The sequence below is a fragment of the Hesperophylax consimilis genome, chromosome 3, assembly GCF_061612785.1.
Source record: "Hesperophylax consimilis isolate HC1 chromosome 3, BYU_Hcon_1.0, whole genome shotgun sequence".
Taxonomy (NCBI): domain Eukaryota; kingdom Metazoa; phylum Arthropoda; class Insecta; order Trichoptera; family Limnephilidae; genus Hesperophylax; species Hesperophylax consimilis.
This window is the reverse complement of record NC_142838.1, coordinates 8,148,016-8,168,224: the sequence shown is the minus strand read 5'-3', so window position 1 is coordinate 8,168,224 and position 20,209 is coordinate 8,148,016. Positions and strand designations below refer to the sequence as shown.

Here is a 20,209-nt window from a genome sequence, read left to right as displayed (position 1 = left end):
TTAACTCGACTTTACGCAACATAAAACAAAAACTCAATAATCAACAAAACTCAAACTAGATATAAAACAAAAACTCAATAACCAACAAAACTCAAACTAGAAGTTCAATTCCTATATATTCCCGTCCTTTGCCTCTTAATCCTTATCCTATATTTCCCCCTCCTCCCCCCCACCCTCCTTTATTTTAATATTTTCTAACTAAACAAGAAATTAATTTAAGAGAACATCTCTATGACATTGTACACCTTACCATTAACTATTCATCAGTGGAAAGTTCATAATTGGCATAATTAATAATATTATTATTGTATCATTATATAATTAAAGATTTGCTGTCAACTTTTCCAAATAAATAAATAAATAAAACTGTAGATTTGTCAAAATCAAACAAACGCAGCCAGCATGGTGTCCATCCAGGCGGCCGCTTGCCCGCCATAGACATTCTTCTTTATATTCATAAATTATGCAGATGCAGGTGGCGTAGCAAAGTTTTGTGTTAACTTGAACGCTTTGCATAAAATATTGTGTAAATTTGTTTATGTTCCATGTGCGGTCAATCTTGTCAAGATGGTAGCCATGTTTTATAGAACCTATTTACTCCACCAGAACACATGGGTATTGCGAGCTGTTGCGAGCTGTCAAATCAGAGTAATTAACATTACGCCAAGTCTACTAGAACATTAATATAGTAAGCCAACAATATTCTTAAACCTAAAAAAGTGTAATTGTGGGTTTCTTTTCTGTGCCCAAACAAACTAGTAGCCTAATGTTTTTAGAACAGAAACTAGCGCAGACCCATAAAAAAACCACTCATCGGAGACCCATGAAAAATTACCGGATGGTCGGAATTCTTTATTCTTGACAAATTATTTCCTATTTTTTAAATAATGTAATAAAATATTTTAATATAGGTAGGTACTTTATTGCTTCGAGGTAGGTACTTTATCGCTTCGATATCCCTGTGCCGGTTACAAGGAATCGGTCACTGGAACCACAAATATAATTTCTTCAAGGAGCTGATTATTTTTGGAACTGATTCCGTTTGTTTCCATCAAAAATAAAAAATTGTGAAAAAGCTAAATATTTTTAATTTTTGAGGAACGTGTTTCTTTTTCTTAGAATTTCTCTAGACCTCTCCCCCACCTCCCTCCTTCCTTACCCCATGGTTTGTCTTTTTAAAGAACGTGTGTGGAACAAGCTACTGTCATCTATTTTTCCCATTTCATATAATCCGGGTCTCTTCAAGAACCGTGTTGATCAATCTCTTCCTACAGTATTTCCTTAACCCACCTCACAACGCTGCCCAACTGAGTGACATTTTCGTGTATTTTTTCAAAAGATGGCGCCAAAAACTGACGGGATGTTGTCACCGCGACCGTAGTCAAACGCGTGCGCACATTCCTGGCATAGTAGGCTATGAACACAGGCGCGCCGCTGACATCGCCAGTTAGACTTTTCTCATCGACCCGGGAGGTTGTGTCGCTGTTCGCTGCTCCGTGTGTTGTGTATGTGCTACTATCAAACAATTTGTGCGGTGATCTATTATCTTGTGTATACTAACAGTGAGGTCGAATTGTTTCGACTCACGGAGTGAATAATTTAGTGTAATGCATTTAAGGATTTGTCTATGGCTCTCGTGTGTTGTCCTGGTAGGATATGCACAAGCAACAGAGGTAAGCTACAATGGTGTTCTTTTTACATTAGCTTGTCATATCCATGCATAATTTTGAATGAAACGAGTTTACTCGGAGGAACTTCGTACGCCATACGCGCATGTAATTGTTTATTATTTATAGAATTTAGTTAACAGAGAAGGCCTGGATGTTTTGTTGCTTTTATTTGAAGTGAATGCATGCAGATGTTTTGTGTTCCATGTAGCACATGCGGACAAACGTCAACAAAGTTGAAGTTTCACTACTTCATTCTATTTTAAAAGTTTAATAGAATCGTTATCATTCTCCTCAGTCATCTCAGTCATGTGATTTGACAACCTGATATTATTTCCACGGAAATCTCAAGCTGCGAGTCTCTTCTTCCGATTTTATAAAACAAGCGGATATTAAAATGACTAAATCTTCAAGGCAACTTGCCAGCAAACTGGACAATCTTGTAATGTTTATAATATTGAATGAGAGATAATTTTATGATGTTTATCAAATGTAATGTGTCAATTAATCATTGTAAAACACCATTAAATATAATGATTTTGTTTTTGTCATTAATAAATAGCGATACGTCATCATTATGTATCCAATTATTATTTATTTTACATCAAACTGGAGACCGAAGTAGGCAAATTTATCAAAATAAATTCCGATAACCCGAGAACCTATGTGCTGTAAGTATAACCGACGTCGTTGCAAATGTCATCAAAACGACTTTATAATTAAAATAATAACGATTATTATTATCTGTCTTTGGTATAAAACCACCGTTATGGCAGTTTCTTATTTAGGTACTGACATAATTACAGAGGGTCAATGAGTTATGTATTATACACGCTTTATTACAATGCCGCCCCGTGAGCGGGGGAGGTAATTAGGGGGGCACAAAGGGGCCCGCCCAGGGCCGGACTTCCGCTGGAGGCCCGAAAGGCCCGGGCGAAAGTCCCTAATGTCAGAGGGGTCCCCAGCTAGGTACCCCTTTTTTGGAAAATATTTTAACAAATTTCCTAGGGCCCCTGCTTCAGAGGGTAGGTACACATTGAGGACACAGGACTCTCAAAATAATATGGCCCCAACCTCGCAGGGTGCCAAAATGATAAGCATGAGAACAAATAAAATATAATTTTCGTTCTTGAATGAACTTAAAATCTCAGAAATCATTGCTATACATATATGGAGGTGTTAGCGTTTTTTTTAATAGTTCTTCTAAAGTATTATTTTTGTACGTTACATCCCTTGTACACTATTGAACTGGTCCAAATAAAAATAATAATAAAGTAAAACTACATGAATACATGATAAAAATGGCATGTCTTCCTGGGTATCTAGCACGGTTGATCCATACAGGTTTTATTGGCAACTTGTCATCGTTCCCAAGCATGACTGCAGATCGCCAATGAACAAACAATAAACAGTACACAACGACTAAATGTGTATTGGATGTGCAATGCTGTTGCTTGTGCGATAGCGATCTGCAGTCGTGCTCGGAAAGTAGACAAGTTATCGACATTACCATAAATATAAATCATTTAGCGACTGATCTTGCTAAATACGGTGGATATTATTAATATTTTCTATATTAAATTCAAAAAATATATGTTGACTGTACTTATCCCTCGCCCAGCCTCTCAATAGAGGTAACTGGCGTTTCCTGACCAATCCGCGTGATATTAATATTATTTTCATGAAATCTTATAATTTAATCACCCCCCAATGTACTCCTGCGTATACATGTACGAACCGACCCACGAATGGGAAAGGAACGAAGCAAACGCCGCGAAATGCCGCTTTGCTGTTGCTTCATTCCTTCCCATAATTCGTTTTCGGCTCGCGCTTCGGTTCTTACGTGTATGCGTAGCATTATATCTGTTTTGTACATGCGGTATAGAGTGGTCTAAAATCAACATTTTATTTATTTGAAATAATAAAAAGAAGGCCACTTCGTCCGCGAATTCCCAAAAGCATAATTATTTCTCTAAATAGGATTTTGGGCCAAATTTGATTTGTTTATTTAAATTAGCTTCACTCATTTTGGGAGGCGGTTTTGGTTACCGCGGGGCGGCGGTACCCATACCCGTCTCACAAATTATGATGTGATTAAGTACTCATAACTTTAAAGCTAATGAAGGTGCTTTTATTTACTATTATTTGAGCACACCAAGTAAACTTGTTTTGTTAAACAAATATTCAATATAATGCACGAGGATTTATTACATTAAATATTAATTGCATGAGGAAACAAGAGTTTTTAAAAGAAAGTTTTTCAAATTGGGTTAAAAATTTATTAATCGATAGTTTCATCATCATCCCCCTTTCCTAGTCGGGTCGGCGACCCTTTACTTCGGAAAAGTGGTCATCATAAGTGTCCCTATCTCACCAGGCCCATTGGCTACTCGCACAGCCGTTTTCCACAGCTTTGTCTGGACCTGCCAACTGGACGTCTCCGAATGTTAGGTTCAACCACTTCATTGTTACATGTAAAGGTACGCACACATTTGCGAACCGTGCCACGAATTACGGGAAAGGAACGAATCAACTGCAAGCGGAGTTTCGTGCCTTTTGCGGTTGCTTCGTTTCTTTCCCATAAGTTGAGGTTCACTTCGGCTCGCGGATGTATACGTAGCATAATGTTTTTGGTGAACTGTAAAACTATGAACACGCGTATATTCATGCTCGACGATTTGGCTAGATCGAAAATGTTGACTTGGATCTATGCTTGTCGTTGCGTCCACACGCTCGAGCAGCTCGACACAAGACGAGAGCCATAGATATGGATGCCATTTGACCGGTCGGTGGCTGAGTTGACATCACCCGGTCGTAGTGTGTTCAAAGCCTCTACTGGCTAAGTCGTCCATTACAACACAAGCAATATTTTCCGCTTACTGTGGTGGTAGTAGGAGATTTTGAAATATTGTCAATTTATTCGTAACCCGGTAATGTTTGTCCGGTGGCTGAGTTGACATCACCCGGTCGTAGTGTGTTCAAATCCTCGACTGGCTAAGTCCTCCATCACAACACAAGCAAAATTTTCCGCTTACTGTGGTGATAGAGAGATTTTCAAATATTGTCAAGTTATTCGTAACCCGGTAATGTTTGTCTTTCTTTTAAAACAATAATTTAAAACGACAACATTTATATATCACTAAGACGTCTACTGTCAAGAATCTATTGTCACAATTACTTTCTCAGTAAATACGTTTAACCGGTAATAAATCATTTTAGACATCAACAAATTGAATAAGTCATCGTTTGAAAATGGCCTTGAACTCCGAAACAGCTGTCACAATAATCGAAAACTAAAATACTTACAAAACCTAATAATAACACTATTAAATTTACATAAAATTAAAAAGAAAATTCTTCGTCATAATAACATTGTAGCCAGTTGAAACCGGCTTTGGATCGTTTTTAAAATCGATAACTATGAATGGAAATTCATTAAAATTGCCCATTTCTAAAACGAAATAAAAATCCGTTTTAGCGGTAATCATAGTTTATATCAAAATATGTATCTTCCACTGCGCCTCGAGAATGTTAGTTTGAAATGATATTTTGCATTAGAATTTTCTTCCTGGGCCATATTTAGTAATCATTGTTCGCTTATCATATGGTAAACCGGCTGCGCATAACTGTATGCCACGCTATCCAAGTAAGCCCTCCCAGATCAAAGAGGTGTTTCAAACTGTGGAAAGCCGCAGTCGACGGTTAACTCCAATCTAGATTAAAACAGTTAACTACCAACTAACGGTCAGCAGTAACCGTCTGACATTCTAACGTTTTTATCTCACGAAACGAATTAACGATTCGGTTAGATAATCGATTGAAAAGTTAGACTAGACCTTATGAAACCCGTGCGACCTTGACCGGCGATCATTTTGTTAATATTTTTACATTATCTGTGATAAATGAATAAATATACATCTCTCGAGGCAATAAAATGAAATCAAAGTCTGATGCAATTAATTGTCAGATCGAATAGGTGTTTTATTTTATAATATGATGATGTTTTCGCATTCAGAGCTGATGAGGTATTAAATAAACGTAGGCACGGTGGTTATATTATTAATCCAAACTCATTCATGTCTTTGTCGCATCTTCTCTTCTAGAAAAAACAGAATAAAACTATGATTTTCCTATGTATTTCTATTTCCCGGCACCTGTTCTTCTAGAACCTCTAGGTAGGTAGTATTTTCAAGTTCTGAGATTCGATTGAATCGAAAAGTTTATGGGCAGAATATAGCTCGCCTTATCATCTGTCTTGGCTCGATAATTAAGTAAGTGAACACATGTAAACATGTAGTTACTTCTTCTGGAATAAAATAATCATAATCCACGACTTGATTTGGTAATTAGTACATTTGAATAATTTGGAATCAACGTAATGAATGATGATAGTAATTATTGTGAATTTATATTGACATTGGAAACCAGATGCATATTATGATTTTGTTCAGGAATAGGTATCAGATTCAATATCTATCAATTAAGTCACGCAACACCTTACTGTGTCAGATGTAACCACTTAAGGCGATGCCATACGTAGTAATGCAAAATCATGTGTTTTTGGTTTGAAAATTTGGTCGCCTAGAAATGTTTCAGATGGTTTAATTAAATACTGCGAGTAGAATACATCTTGGCCTTTGAAATAATCGAGTATTTTTTTAGATAAGTCTTTTTATAAGCCCAGAAAAAAATAATGTAAAGGCCTATGAAAACTGCTTTAAAGTTCAAAATCTCCTACTTACGAACCCATTTTCGGTTATGATTTTATTGTATAATGTGGCAAATTAAGTTATTTATAAAATGGTCGAAAAAAAATTAAATATTTATGCCTGAACATCCACAAAATAAAATAAAAGGCATTTTTTAGCCATGTTTTTTTCTTGCATAAATCAAAACAGGCGGATGGTGTTAAGCGGGAATTTAAACCTTATCGCCATCTACGTAAGGGTTGTTATTGATAGCGGCTCAATTTAAAATATTACACGACGTAGTGCATCGCCTTAACATGATATTGTGTATATAGCAGAGCGGTAAGATCCTTCATCCTTGGCCTGGATGTTGCCCGTTCAAAACTCTATAAAGAGAAAATAAATATAATTTATTTAGCCGATTATTTGCCGCAGGCCAAAAACTCTTTTGAGTCGTAATCTTATGTACAAAAGGGGTGTAAACCCTTTATTCACAAGAAATTACACAAAATTACGATTTTTTTTTGTTAAATAATATTCATCAAGATTGTTAAAGTATCTTACGGTTCACTAGTTCTACCATCACCGTCCATTTTTACAATAAATGTAACTAATTCTTTGGTATTAAACTCCTCGTAAATGTATTCACTTTTTTTTTTCAAATTTAAAAAAGTATTTATTAACAAAAAGAGTACAAAGGGTATAGCTTATAGGTTACATCCTATTTCTTCCAGCTAACCCAACAAATACACATTATATTACATAACCCAACAATTACATGTTAACAAATGTATGTAAATAAAAAACAGAGGTATTTAATTTATGTAAGGTATTCATTTAAGGTGTAGTGTTATATTCATATTTCTTTAAGAAGCACTAAAAATGCGAATATGAATGAATGCATTGAAAATAAATGGCTCGATTTAACTCCAAAAGCAATCGACAATCTCTGAATGGAAAAGTAATTGCAGCCATCGTTATTATTTATTGATTGAGCACTAAGCAACCACTGGATTAAATTAGACTGGGGACAATCAACCAGCAATGGTAAGAGAATCGAGTCAATATAATATTATCCATTGTATTACCTTTTCTTCGTTGAATTGTGAATTGATGACAAAAACATGGGCTTATAATACGTGCTTGAATCCATTTCTCATGGATTTAAATGAAGACTATGTTCCACATAATATAGGTCGATGTTTAAGAATACACATCTTATTATGCCACGGAAACCTGAATATTAAGTCGACCATTGACATTATTCATGGAAGATAGATTCTTTCCAAATATTTTTCTGTAAGCGCATCCCTAAAATATCACGAATGGATGGAGTGAGTAATGTTGGGGTTCTTCGTCTATTGGAAAAATGATTGTATTTGACATAAGAAATAGAAACTGTCAGGTTTTGATCACGTGAGAGGTAGACGAAGAAGACCCGCACCGCTTCGAAAATCGTTAGTTAGTTCTACTTTGTTCCGGACTGTAAATCTGTTGGTTAAAGATTACTTTTGTGAACCAACCTTTCATAGAAAATGGTATCAGCAAATAAATTAAATTCATCTGTTCCTTTGTTGTTAGTAAAATAATTCATATCGATATACATATCTCGTAAGTAATGTGAAAATTTTACATTTGGCTTTTCTAGTTTGTTTTATATCGTTGCAGGGAGGAGATTGCATAAAATACCAAATATTCCATCCATTTACAAGCAAGGCATGTTTTATTCCTGAACGCCGGAAATAAGGAGTAGTTTTTTGTTACCTTTTGGGGCGGAATCGTCGCTCGCAAGCTTTATTTCCATGCATACAGGCGGAACTTTCTTTAATATTCCACCTTCGGTTCTTATAGCCCGTAGATGGCGTCCTCATATTAAGTTATGGGGCAAGTCTGCTCCGCGAAATATTTCATATCCTGAGGAATTTACCTTCCTAACTGCACGTGGAATTCCTCGCCCCAGTCCCTACACGTGATGTTATATCACATTATCTTTTATACACGTGCTCGTATGAAGCCTGTACTTCCACATTCTATACTTCTACAGGGCGACGCGACACTCGACACTCAACACTCAACACTCGAGCAATTCCACAGTACCTACCACGGTGCTTTCTTTTTATCATAAACTTTCGACTTGGAGATTTTATGCCGACCTCATTGTGCTGTTAAGAAATATAATGGTTCGTGGTGATGTTTTCTATAGATTTCTATACGGCACGGAAACCAGAGGGGAGATTCTGGTTCTACTTAAAGATAAGGAATTGTCCTTAAACATAAAATTAACTACTTTTTCGTTAGCTGCGATTTCAGCTCTCTCAGATGAACTGAGAATCCGAGAGAACTGGAGGCGGATTCCCGTTCTTTATCCTTAGGTAAGGAAAATACCAATTCCCCTCATTTTAGCTTTGAAATAAACTAGAGCTAGTGGGCGTTGTAGCGATCGCTCATCATATTCACTCGCTAGTTTATGCCAAATCTAAAATGAAGAGGATACGTACATTCCTTAGCTAAGGAAAAAACGGGAATCTGCCTTCAGGAAGCAATCAATTAGAAATAATTTTAAGGAACAAAGAATTAACACGGGTTGAATTAAAATGTAACTAAAACACAAAGCTTCGGTTTAAGTGTTTGTGGCCGTGCTAGAGTTTGATATTGCCTCCCAAAAGCGAAACGATCACCGTGTATACAATAATTTAACATTTTAAACTTATTTTTTTAAATCAATACCATATTCAACAACTATTTTATATTAATTTCATTTAAAAGATCACTGGGGTGTAAATAAATGAAGTATCGGATTATTTGCTGGCCAATATAAAGCATTGAATAAGAATCGGATTATCTGCTGGCCAGTAGAAAAGCATTGAATAAGTATCAGATTATCTGCTGGCAAGCATTGAATCAATATACAGGGTGTATCGGCACTAACCCGACAAACTTTAACCAGCTATTCCTTAGCACATTTGGAGTAAAAAATGTTATGTACACTTTGCTGTCCGGTAACATTTTTTTTCTTTTAAAAACAAAAAATAAATAAAATTTCCACACTCCGCTACTGCCCACAGTATAGGGGTAAAATAATTGGCAACGCCGCGCTACTGTCATCTCTTTCACACATATTCTGTCTCAAGTCCCGTGTGGTTCCCGCCACCCCGTCTCGTATCAGTGGTCAGTGCTGTTTTGGGAGTTCGCATGTCATCAAGTTTCTAGTTTCGTTTTTGTTTTGTTATCTAAGTTTTTACTGTTGAAATATGCCCCTCAATTATCCACCTGCCGAGCAAGCAGATATTGTTTTTGTTTATGGATTTTGCAATGGAAATTCACGAGCAGCCGTAAGGGAGTATCGCATGAGGTTTCCTGGAAGACGCGTCCCACACCATGCTACCTTTGTCCAGGTTTGTACCCTATCAATTGTTTATTGAAACTATTTACATTCATTGATAATGCCAAAAAGCGCTTTTGAAATTTAAACTGGGAACATTAAAAACATAACAAGGGGCCACCAACTTTAAAAATGTAAATTGTACTTTAGGTGATTTGTGTTCAGTGGTCACTAAACGGCGTTTTAAAAAGTTAATTAATTTTAATCTCTAATAAATGCATCATTCACTGCAATTGAATTCACTCCCTTTCTCACCATGGGATTATTTAAATTACTTGAATTCAATTTCACCCCTGTGAATCCAAGATATCAACCGTACCTAGTTAAGAAAATTATAATTTAAAACACTTTGTTATACATTTTACTATAAAAAAATGAAATAAATGAAGAGAAAACGTAAGTTTTCTGATATGTGCCTAAAATAAGTGTTCTTTAAAAATAAAATGAGTGAAAAAGCCCGCGATTGTTTATTTGACATTATTACTGAGCTGAATAATAAAAGCAGTTGTTATTTGTTGTTTTGTTTCAGATGTATCAACAATTGCGTGACTGTGGCATCGGACGGATTGAAGGCGCCGGCGGAGGACACAACATCGTTCCTGTGGCAGTTGAGGAGAGAATCCTGAACTTAATTACCGAAGACCCCACGCTGTCCGTGCGTCGGGTCGCTCTGATGATAGGACACAGGGAACACATGGCGGTATGGAGAGTTCTGAAGAAGCACGGGCTCAAACCTTTTCACTATAGGCGCTGCCAAGGCCTCATGGAGAATGACCACTTTTCCAGAGTCGTGTACTGCAGAAGAATGCTGCATAATGTCATAAGAGATGCAGACTTCATGAAAAACATATTGTTTACCGACGAAGCACAGTTCACTAAAACAGGAGTGCTAAATGTGCACAACTTGCACCATTGGGCTGAACAAAACCCCAAGCTTGTTCGGGAGTCGTCGAGCCAGGACAGATTTTCCATCAACATGTGGGCAGGAATCCTGGGAAATCAAATACTCGGTCCAATCGAGTTGCCTCCCAGACTAAATGGACCGATGTATTTGGAGTTCTTACAAGTGCAACTGGGCGAGATTCTGGAAGATGTGAACCTCGAATTACTACGGAGAATGTGGTTCCAGCACGATGGAGCCCCACCACACTATTCGATTGCCGTGCGGAACTACTTGGATGTCGAGTTTCCTGGTCGTTGGATAGGCCGTGGAAGTCCGGCCATTGCTTGGCCACCAAGATCACCCGACCTGACCCCCCTGGATTACTACCTGTGGGGGGCTCTCAAGGAAAAAGTGTATGCTAAGCCAATAGCCTCAAGAGAGCAACTGCTCGAACGAGTGATGGAAGCCGCTGCAGAAATTAAAGCAAATCCTGCAAACTTAAATAATCAAAATATAACAAGACTACACGCTTGCATCGAAAATAATGGTAGTCACTTCGAACAAATGCTCCAATAAAAAAATTAACATAAACTACATGTCCGCATTTTCATTTATTATTTATTGGTAAAATTCTCACAATGTCATTCATTTACACATCAATATTACCTACATATCAATATTTAATAAAATCTGTAGAAGAGTATGCCCGTCGGCATTCAACAAGTTTTTCGACAAGTGTGTCGAAAAGCGTCTTCTCTCTTTCCTACACACTAAATATTAATGGTTAAAAATGAGACGACTGATGCTTGTAAGCGCGCCAATACGTAAAAACAACGAAACTCGAATAAGAATTGCCAGGTGGGTTTTTTAATCGCTTTAATCTGACTTTAAACAATAATTAAACACGTAAAAATTATTTAATATAATATTACAGTACAGTACTTTGAACCTTCGCAATAAATTTATTTGATTTTAAGTTTAGTTTGTAGAACTCCATTTCAATTTAGAGATTTTTTTTATTTTAACAGTCTTATTAAAAAATTTATAAAAACAGTGTGTTTATAAACAAGTTCTGCTAGTTGTAATTATTATTACGCGTGACAGCTGTTTCACCTTCTGACGGCATTATCAAACTTTGGTAAAGCCACTTACAGACGACGTAAGTGATAACTTTCTTTTTTTATTATTCTGGCTTTATTGATTTCCGAGTAAATTGTCGTAAATTATTATTTGCTAATCCCAATATTATTTGCTAATGCTAATAATTAAGTGAAATTTTAAACAATGCAATAATAGGATTATTGCATTGTTAATTTCACTTAATGTCGTTGGTATTTCCAACTGATGACTCAGGGGTTTATTTCCCTGAATAATTAAGTATTTTGGGGTCTAATTATTATGCATTTCATTACATCCGATAATTTAAACAATTTTTATGTTGAATTGGGGTAAGTTTTATGGCTAAGGGAAGGAGTGGAAGGTGAGGAAGTACCTGGATATTCAGATCTGGTCACCAAATACGGCTAGTCATTTCAAGCAACGTTTAAATTCTAAACCTGGATATTCAGATCTGGTCACCAAATACGGCTAGTCATTTCAAGCAACGTTTAAATTCTGAACCTGGATATTCAGATCTGGTCACCAAATACGGCTAGTCATTTCAAGTAACGTTTAAATTCTAAACCTGGATATTCAGATCTGGTCACCAAATACGGCTAGTCATTTCAAGCAACGTTTAAATTCTGAACCTGGATATTCAGATCTGGTCACCAAATACGGCTAGTCATTTCAAGCAACGTTTAAATTCTAAACCTGGATATTCAGATCTGGTCACCAAATACGGCTAGTCATTTCAAGCAACGTTTAAATTCTGAACCTGGATATTCAGATCTGGTCACCAAATACGGCTAGTCATTTCAAGCAACGTTTAAATTCTAAACCTGGATATTCAGATCTGGTCACCAAATACGGCTAGTCATTTCAAGCAACGTTTAAATTCTGAACCTGGATATTCAGATCTGGTCACCAAATACGGCTAGTCATTTCAAGCAACGTTTAAATTCTGAATTAATTAATCAATTACGAAAAAGCGTGGGGTTAAGAATATTTTTTTTAAATTATTGTTGTAATTTATTGTCGATTTTTTAAAAAAATTGCGATATTTTAAATAAAATTTAATAATTATTGTTTAAATAAATTAGCAATCTGGCAGCATTCATTTGCAGGTGGTCAATCCAATGCAGTCATGACGTTTGTGTGAGTGCTTTCCTTTGTCTCAGTGTGTTGCGCAGCAGTTTTATATGAACCGTTTTTTGATTCATCGGGATTGTTTTTAAAACTATACATTCTTTGTACCTTCAAATTAGTGGAAATAAACTTAAGTGTGTCAAGCTGCTCGTTATATTCCGGTAATTCTGGAAGGCTTTTAACATAAGCAATAATATTCATAAATCACATTCCGCGAAGTTGTAAATAACTAAATTTATTAAAAAATATACGTTGTAGGATAGCCTAGCAAGTAACATTTTGACAGAGCACTTACGGTGATTTAAAAAACAACGGCGCTGTTCAAATAATCCAATTATTATTATTGATAAGTACCTAAGTGAGGAAAATTGTTTTTAAAAGTGCTCAGAATTATTGGACTTCGATTATAAATTCAGGAAATCTACTAATTAGTTTCTTAGTTTCAAAATTAGACTATTTAATACGTGAAACGCGTAAGAGGTGAAACCAAAGCATTCCAGAGGTGAAACAATTTAGATACAAAAATAAAACTGATGTGTACAATACAAGAAGACAATCAGTGATTCGCATACGAAAAATGTGAATAATCATTATTGTTAAATAAAATATTTCTTTTCTGGTACTGGATTATGTAATACGGGCTTCGTTCGCAGCAACACGCGAGAGTTGCGATGTTGCTTTCAAATTTTGACAAAGGATAAAACAGTGGTGACATGTGGTGAAAATATGTTTAATTAATTTTTTATTAAAAAAAAACGTTACCGGACAGCAAAGTGCACATAACATTTTTTACTCCAAATGTGCTAAGGAATAGCTGGTTAAAGTTTGTCGGGTTAGTGCCGATACACCCTGTATACTACTTCCTCAAAATACTTTTAGGCCACTCTGTAGGGAATTTGTAAGAAATTTTTAGCATTCCATAATGTATGTTACCAAGAACATGCGTTCTTTAATGTCTGTATAATAACCCGAAAGTTTTTTTAATATTTCACATAAAATGTTAAAACTAATACATATAAATATAACTAAATAAGATTATAGGATGTAGTTCGTCTAGTTTTTTTAAAGCAATCAAATGGCGCCAAGAGTAAATTGTTCGTATTTTTTTATTGCTAAAGTAAGTACTTTGATCACGATAACAGGCACCCTTGGTTGGTATCGTCAAATATTTTCCTTTCAAAGACATTCGGAAGTCTTATCCTACTACGAATAAATCGGAAAGAGGGCAATTAAGTTGAGAGGCGACCTACATTCAAATTTAAAGTGGAAACTGCCATTTTATGATTCTTAGGGTCACGTTTTATGGGGTGAGTTTAATTCCCAGCCCTCGTAACCTTGATGTTAAAGATGTTCCAAGTTGTCCGGATTTGGGCCTAAATCTCCATATTTTAACGCGTTTGAAAACTGTCAAATTTGCAGTTAACGGTAACGGTTGTAAGCATAGACTCATATGTCTGTGGTTGTAAGTAACGCAACCATTCTTCACTCGAACGAAGATGATTTTTTTGCACTGTATACTTCAAATTTTAATAGGATACAGAGTAAATATATTAAATAAAATCTAACAAATACAACTCCGTTTCGGATAATTGATATCAAGCAAAAAAGTGAAAATGTGAAGACGATTATAAAAAAATGTCTTCATTATGTACATAGTAGGATAGATTACCGATTGATGTTGGATGATTTTTTTATTCTAGAACACAGAGTTCAAAAAAACCTGTCAACTACGCCCTCCCACACGAATGTTTGTAATTAATAAATCACAAAATGTATTCGGAGATAGAACAAAGAGGCATAACATTCCTGAAGTCTTTAACGCCTTACCCAAAGACATAACAAATTTATATTTTTATAATACCTATGTATAATATAATGAAATATGCATAACCATATACCGTAGAAAATAGTCGTTAGAAATAAAACGTAATTTTAATTTCATACAATACGCATCACATGAAATATTAGTTGCCAGAAATAAACCAAATGTTAATTCATACTGTAAGATGTAACAAGTAAAACTATAATTTATTAAAAATAAAACATACTGATAATATCTGATGTATAAAAAAATGTAAAAATGAGAGATATTTTACAATTAAACCGAATATTACTCACTTTTGTAAGAATTATGTAAAAAAAACAACTGAATAAAAAAAAAGTATTAAAAGAAGAAAAAAAAAAGTTAATAAAAATACTAATTATTGTAGTACGATTGTCCCGCGTAACTCTGATTCAATGAATTCTTGAACTCTTATTTGCTTTGAATTAAAATGTCATTTTTAAAATTTGAACTGATTTTGTGAAGAATTAAGACAATCTACAAAGTGGGAACCTAACTATAAAATAATATTTGAACAAAAAATTATTTTAATAGACATATTCAAAATTTAAACAGATTTGTCAAGAATTCAGACTATCCCGTGATTTTTCACGGGTCTGCGCTTCTTTATAATAAGATAAAAACACCGTGAAATTTATCGAATATTCAAATTTTATGTTGTCCCGTTCTCGCCAATAACAATAAGTAGGCGTAACCAAAGCCAAACGAGAGTTCGAAGTGTATACGAATGTACCAATCACACAATCCTAAGTTTGTGTTGGTTTCCTCACCCTAGGAGGTTTTGCCTCACCTCACTTCGATGAGCGGCTTGTACGCGCATATCTGAAGATAGTCGTCAAACTATGCAGTTAATAGTCACGGAACACGCGTTAGAAGCTTCTGGAAGATTGAGCTTTAAGATTTTATGCTTTGACGAGAGAGCTAACGAAACTACGCTACGAGACGTTCAACACGGAGATGTGGTGATTATGATGCTGGGATCCATTGAAAATAATCTAAAGTTCTAAAGCGACCGACGAATGGATGCACGGATGTGGACGGATCCAAGCGTGAATAGAAATGTGGCGTTATGGTACAGAATTTATATAATATTTATGCATAATTCCATGTGTATTATCATAATATTATTTCAGATATTGTCACGCTCCGTTCTTTATTTCTTTGATGTTCTTTATTTGTTTGCCCGCCTGCGTCTTAATTTTTAATGAATTGATATTAAATCGTTTTTTTTTAAACCGGACCGTTAATATCGATTTATATCGTAATCAAGATGGAACGGATAAGAAACACAGATTTAGCGACCATTTATATTACATTTCAATTCAGATAATATTTTTCACCCGATAGAAGCCCCCTTTTAGCAATTTAAGATGTTATGTAATGCCGTCTTTTTAAATATATTTTTTTAGTTTAGTTATTGTAACGATATTATCAAATTATTTTCCAACAAACTATTCGTAATTAAACATGATAAGGATACCTATAATTTGAAAACATTTTGTTCAATGTTTCTCAAGAGCACTTTTAATAGCTATAATCACAATCGCTATGTCATTGGGAAACGTTGAACCTCATCTTTCACCCTGTCTTCGTTGCTGAAGCATGTTTGTTGTCTTCTAAGAGCATTGAGGGATCCCTCTTGCGCACACCTTCCGATATTGCAATTTTTCCGTCAAAATCTTAATGCTGTTACGAGAAACCCGAAGAATCGAAATCGTCGGAATTTGACGGTCTCCAGATTTTTACTTCGCTGTGAATTTCAGTACGACCAGCTGCAAACACCTCTTGTGGACGTGTTTGACATCCATGCACAACTCGCCGTACGCCTTTTCTGTCAATTGGGGGTAAATTTCAATCAGTTTAACAATTTTTGCCTTCAAAATCGAATAACTACGCGAACTTCGCACTTGGCGGTAACACACAGCTGAAGGCTCCATTACAAATTGCTGCCAAGCCAAGACCCAAGACTAAGTATTTCGGTGAGGTGCGCGTTGACTTGTTTGGGAGTGGGGGAAGCAAAAAACACAACAGAGTTGCCAAAAACCGTATGAAAAGTTCCCCTGCGTCCAGTGGTTTGAAGATATTACTTTTGGGATATTACTTTTGGGATTACCCTCGTAGTTCGTGGTGGTCTATTGTCGATAAAGTACACTCGTTATCAATGAGCATTTGTACCTATATAAATTTGCCTAATAACTAAAATTAAAAATTAAAGGTCTTTTGCTCTTTACAGCCGTGTTTTCGCCCCAAGCGTGCTCGCTATACCCAAGTTATACTGTATTCAACTATACAAATTATTGATTATTTTTATCCTTAACAGTTTCCCAGCTGGTCCATCATTGCATTGAATGATTGTTATAACACGTTGATCGATCGTTCCTAGTCGCCTTGGAAAATAAACACGTCACGTGCGCCAGCACTGCAAACTGCACCCTGCACTGTACTGGCTGCCGGATGAAAAATTGCATCGAATGGAAATCTAATTATTGGCATTCATCATTTCGTCCATCGATCATACTCGGCGCTTGTAATGGCAGTGTCGAGTACAGGAATAGCTACAACGCTGACTTGCTGCGGGGTCAGATATTTTCTAAAGTGATTCATTTTTGTGCTACGTTCGTTTGTTTTTCAATAAAGGTTGACGGAAAAGAGTTGTGCTGTGAAAAAATTTGATTCTACTGCTCACAGAATATCTCCCACCCCAATATCCCCACCTTTTTAACACGAGCGTTTGCTCAAAGAAAAGGTGTATTACTTTACTCTTTCTGATATTTATTCTGATCTCTAAATAGTACAAAGAAATGTCGCTATCCGCGTCTGTCTATTTGTGCGCTTAGTTCCACTAAACTACGCAACGGAATTTGAAAGGGTTTTCACTATTATTTAAACAATTTATTCTGGAAGTTTTGTAAATATAATATACATACATAGAAGTTAGAGGAAAGTCGATGTTTATCCTAGAATTCACAACCTCAAAACTACTCAAAATCATTCACAACCCCGAAAAACGCCGTGTACACGTCATCTAGTAAAATATAAAGAAATTATTTTACGCGGTTATTTGTTTGTGCAACACATAACACATGGGTCAAAGTAGACCCGGATAAACGTATGATCGACTGTAATTCAACAGTCGATCGATATTCACGCTTCCCGTGCCCAGTATTCCTCAGTCACACGTAGCGCCACAGAACGCTGCAATGTAGTGCACACGCGTCCAATGTCAACTGTTATTTTCGGAGTTACGTCATCTTTCAGGTCAGATTTTACCCCTAAGTGTAATTTTTTCATAGAGGAGGTTAGCGAATAATTTTAGAGAGAAGGGGCATAATTTTGTCAGCCAATACTATTGCCGTCTTTAAATTTCTCGTATTTCATTATTAGTTCAACTTTAAGGCGATGCCATACGTAGTAATGCAAAATCATGTGTTTTTGGTTTGAAAATTTGTTCGCCTAGAAATGTTTCAGATGCTTTAATTAAATACTGCGAGTGGAATACATCTTGCCCTTTGAAATAATCGAGTATTTTTTATGTAAGTCTTTTTATAAGCCCAGAAATAAATTATGTATAGGCCTATGAAAACTGCTTTAAAGTTCAAAATCTCCTACTTACGAACCCATTTTCGGTTATGATTTTATTGTATAATGTGGCAAATTAAGTTATTTATTTTTAAAATGATCGGAAAAAATTAAATATTTATGCCTGAACATCCACAAAATAAAATAAAAGGCACTTTTGGCCATTTTTTTTCTTGCATAAATCAAAACAGGCGATGGTGGTGACAGATGGCGTTAAGCGGGAATTTAAACCTTATCGCCATCTACGTAAGGGTTGTTATTGATAGCGGCTCAATTTAAAATATTACACAACGTAGCCTTAATAAATAATATTTAATTTGATATAGAAGCCCTTGTCGTTTTTTCTTCAGACCTCTAGCCGAATTAACTAATTAATCATCGCGTCAAAGTTTCTCCGTAGGGGTAGGCTGAGAGGACGGACCGCCAAACAACTCGGTCTTGACACACACACACCCTTGCCTCATTAATATTCACTCAAGCATCTGATTCATTTGATCGTGCCATGTCTTCCTCGGGCGTCCCCGTCTTTTTCTACCATTCACACTTGTCTCATATACACTTGTCTCATTCACACTTGTATCATTACACTCCTTTTTCCCCTTTCTTAATCTACTCATTACGCTTACATCAGCCTTGCATTCTTTGCGGATATCCATATTTCTCACACGATTATACATGGTTTTACTCACACACGCATCAGGAATCTCCATATTTCTCACACGGTCATACATGGTTTTACTCACATACGCATCATGGATCTCCATATTTCTCACACGATTATACATGGTTTTACTCACATACGCATCATGGATCTCCATATTTCTCATACGATTATACATGGTTTTACTCACATACGCATCATGGATCTCCATATTTCTCACACGATTATACATGGTTTTACTCACATACGCATCAGGCCTCATTTCTATTATTAGCCGAATTATTAAAAAACAAAATAAATAAATTATTGAAATATTGGTTTTCAAGTGTGCAACTGTCAATCGTGATTTATTTTTGAGGTATTATTCCGTGTTGCGCTACCTCCTTCCTTAGCCAACGTGTGGAATATGGTTCCAGTGTCCATCATCAGGGCAGATGTGTAATAAATCCCGATAGATCTCAAATCGTATCTACACTGTCATCTAATTATTATTCGGTTAGCGTATTTTACACAACGTTATTTGAAATGTCGGCTCCCACAATATTTATGAAAACTTGCCCAAATAAACGGTACAAATGTTTGTCTAAATATTATCTTTATTTTTTAAAATAATTTCACTGTATTTTGTAGCATTGTAAACAAGTTGAATGTTTTGTTATTTGTTTTCTTTTAAAATGCCATCACAGTTGTTTTAATGTTTACACGCTATAGCGTAACCGTTTTTTGGGTTTATAATTCCATTTACCAATGTCTGTATGCTTAAAATACATCCTTACAAAAAATAAAAACAGGATTGACGGGTAAGACTCCAAAAATAATCCTTTTGCTGGTCTGGTGTGTGTGAGGACACGACTACCGCATGCTTTCAGCTAAGATCAATCTGTTGTTATAAATACTGCTTCGTGACTAAAAAAATAATATTTACCATACAACCAACACATAAGGGATTTGTTATGAGACTTTAGGTGAGAGAGGGAAACAGATGTAGGTACACATATATAGACAGTAGGTGTTGCATATTTGCACCTCGTTGCAGAGTGGAAGATGCCCTCCAAGACGATGGACCACTATTACTTGAAAACGCTTTAGTTATGGCATTTTAGAAATGGGATACCTTAGGTAGCATTCCATCCACTGGATCGGGGAAATTGGAGCTCTTGTGTTGTACAACATAGTAATGCATGCTGAAAAAATGGTATGTAATACGTGAAAAAAAATAGTCTTTTGTTTTCTCTGTACCTTTGTGTATTTTTTCTATT

General features: G+C 35.8%; 1 protein-coding gene across 2 annotated transcripts in view; it reads left to right on the top strand.

Moving 5' to 3' along the window:
* Positions 1–1,436: 1,436 nt before the first annotated feature.
* The window catches only part of LOC149424886 (uncharacterized), a 493,347-nt gene continuing 474,574 nt past the window's right edge, over positions 1,437–20,209 (top strand). For both annotated transcript variants that reach the window (XM_089647709.1, XM_089647708.1), the window contains exon 1: positions 1,437–1,673. In XM_089647709.1, coding sequence (XP_089503835.1) covers positions 1,608–1,673 — 66 coding nt within the window. In that variant the 5' untranslated portion in view covers positions 1,437–1,607. The remainder of the gene's footprint in view (positions 1,674–20,209) is intronic.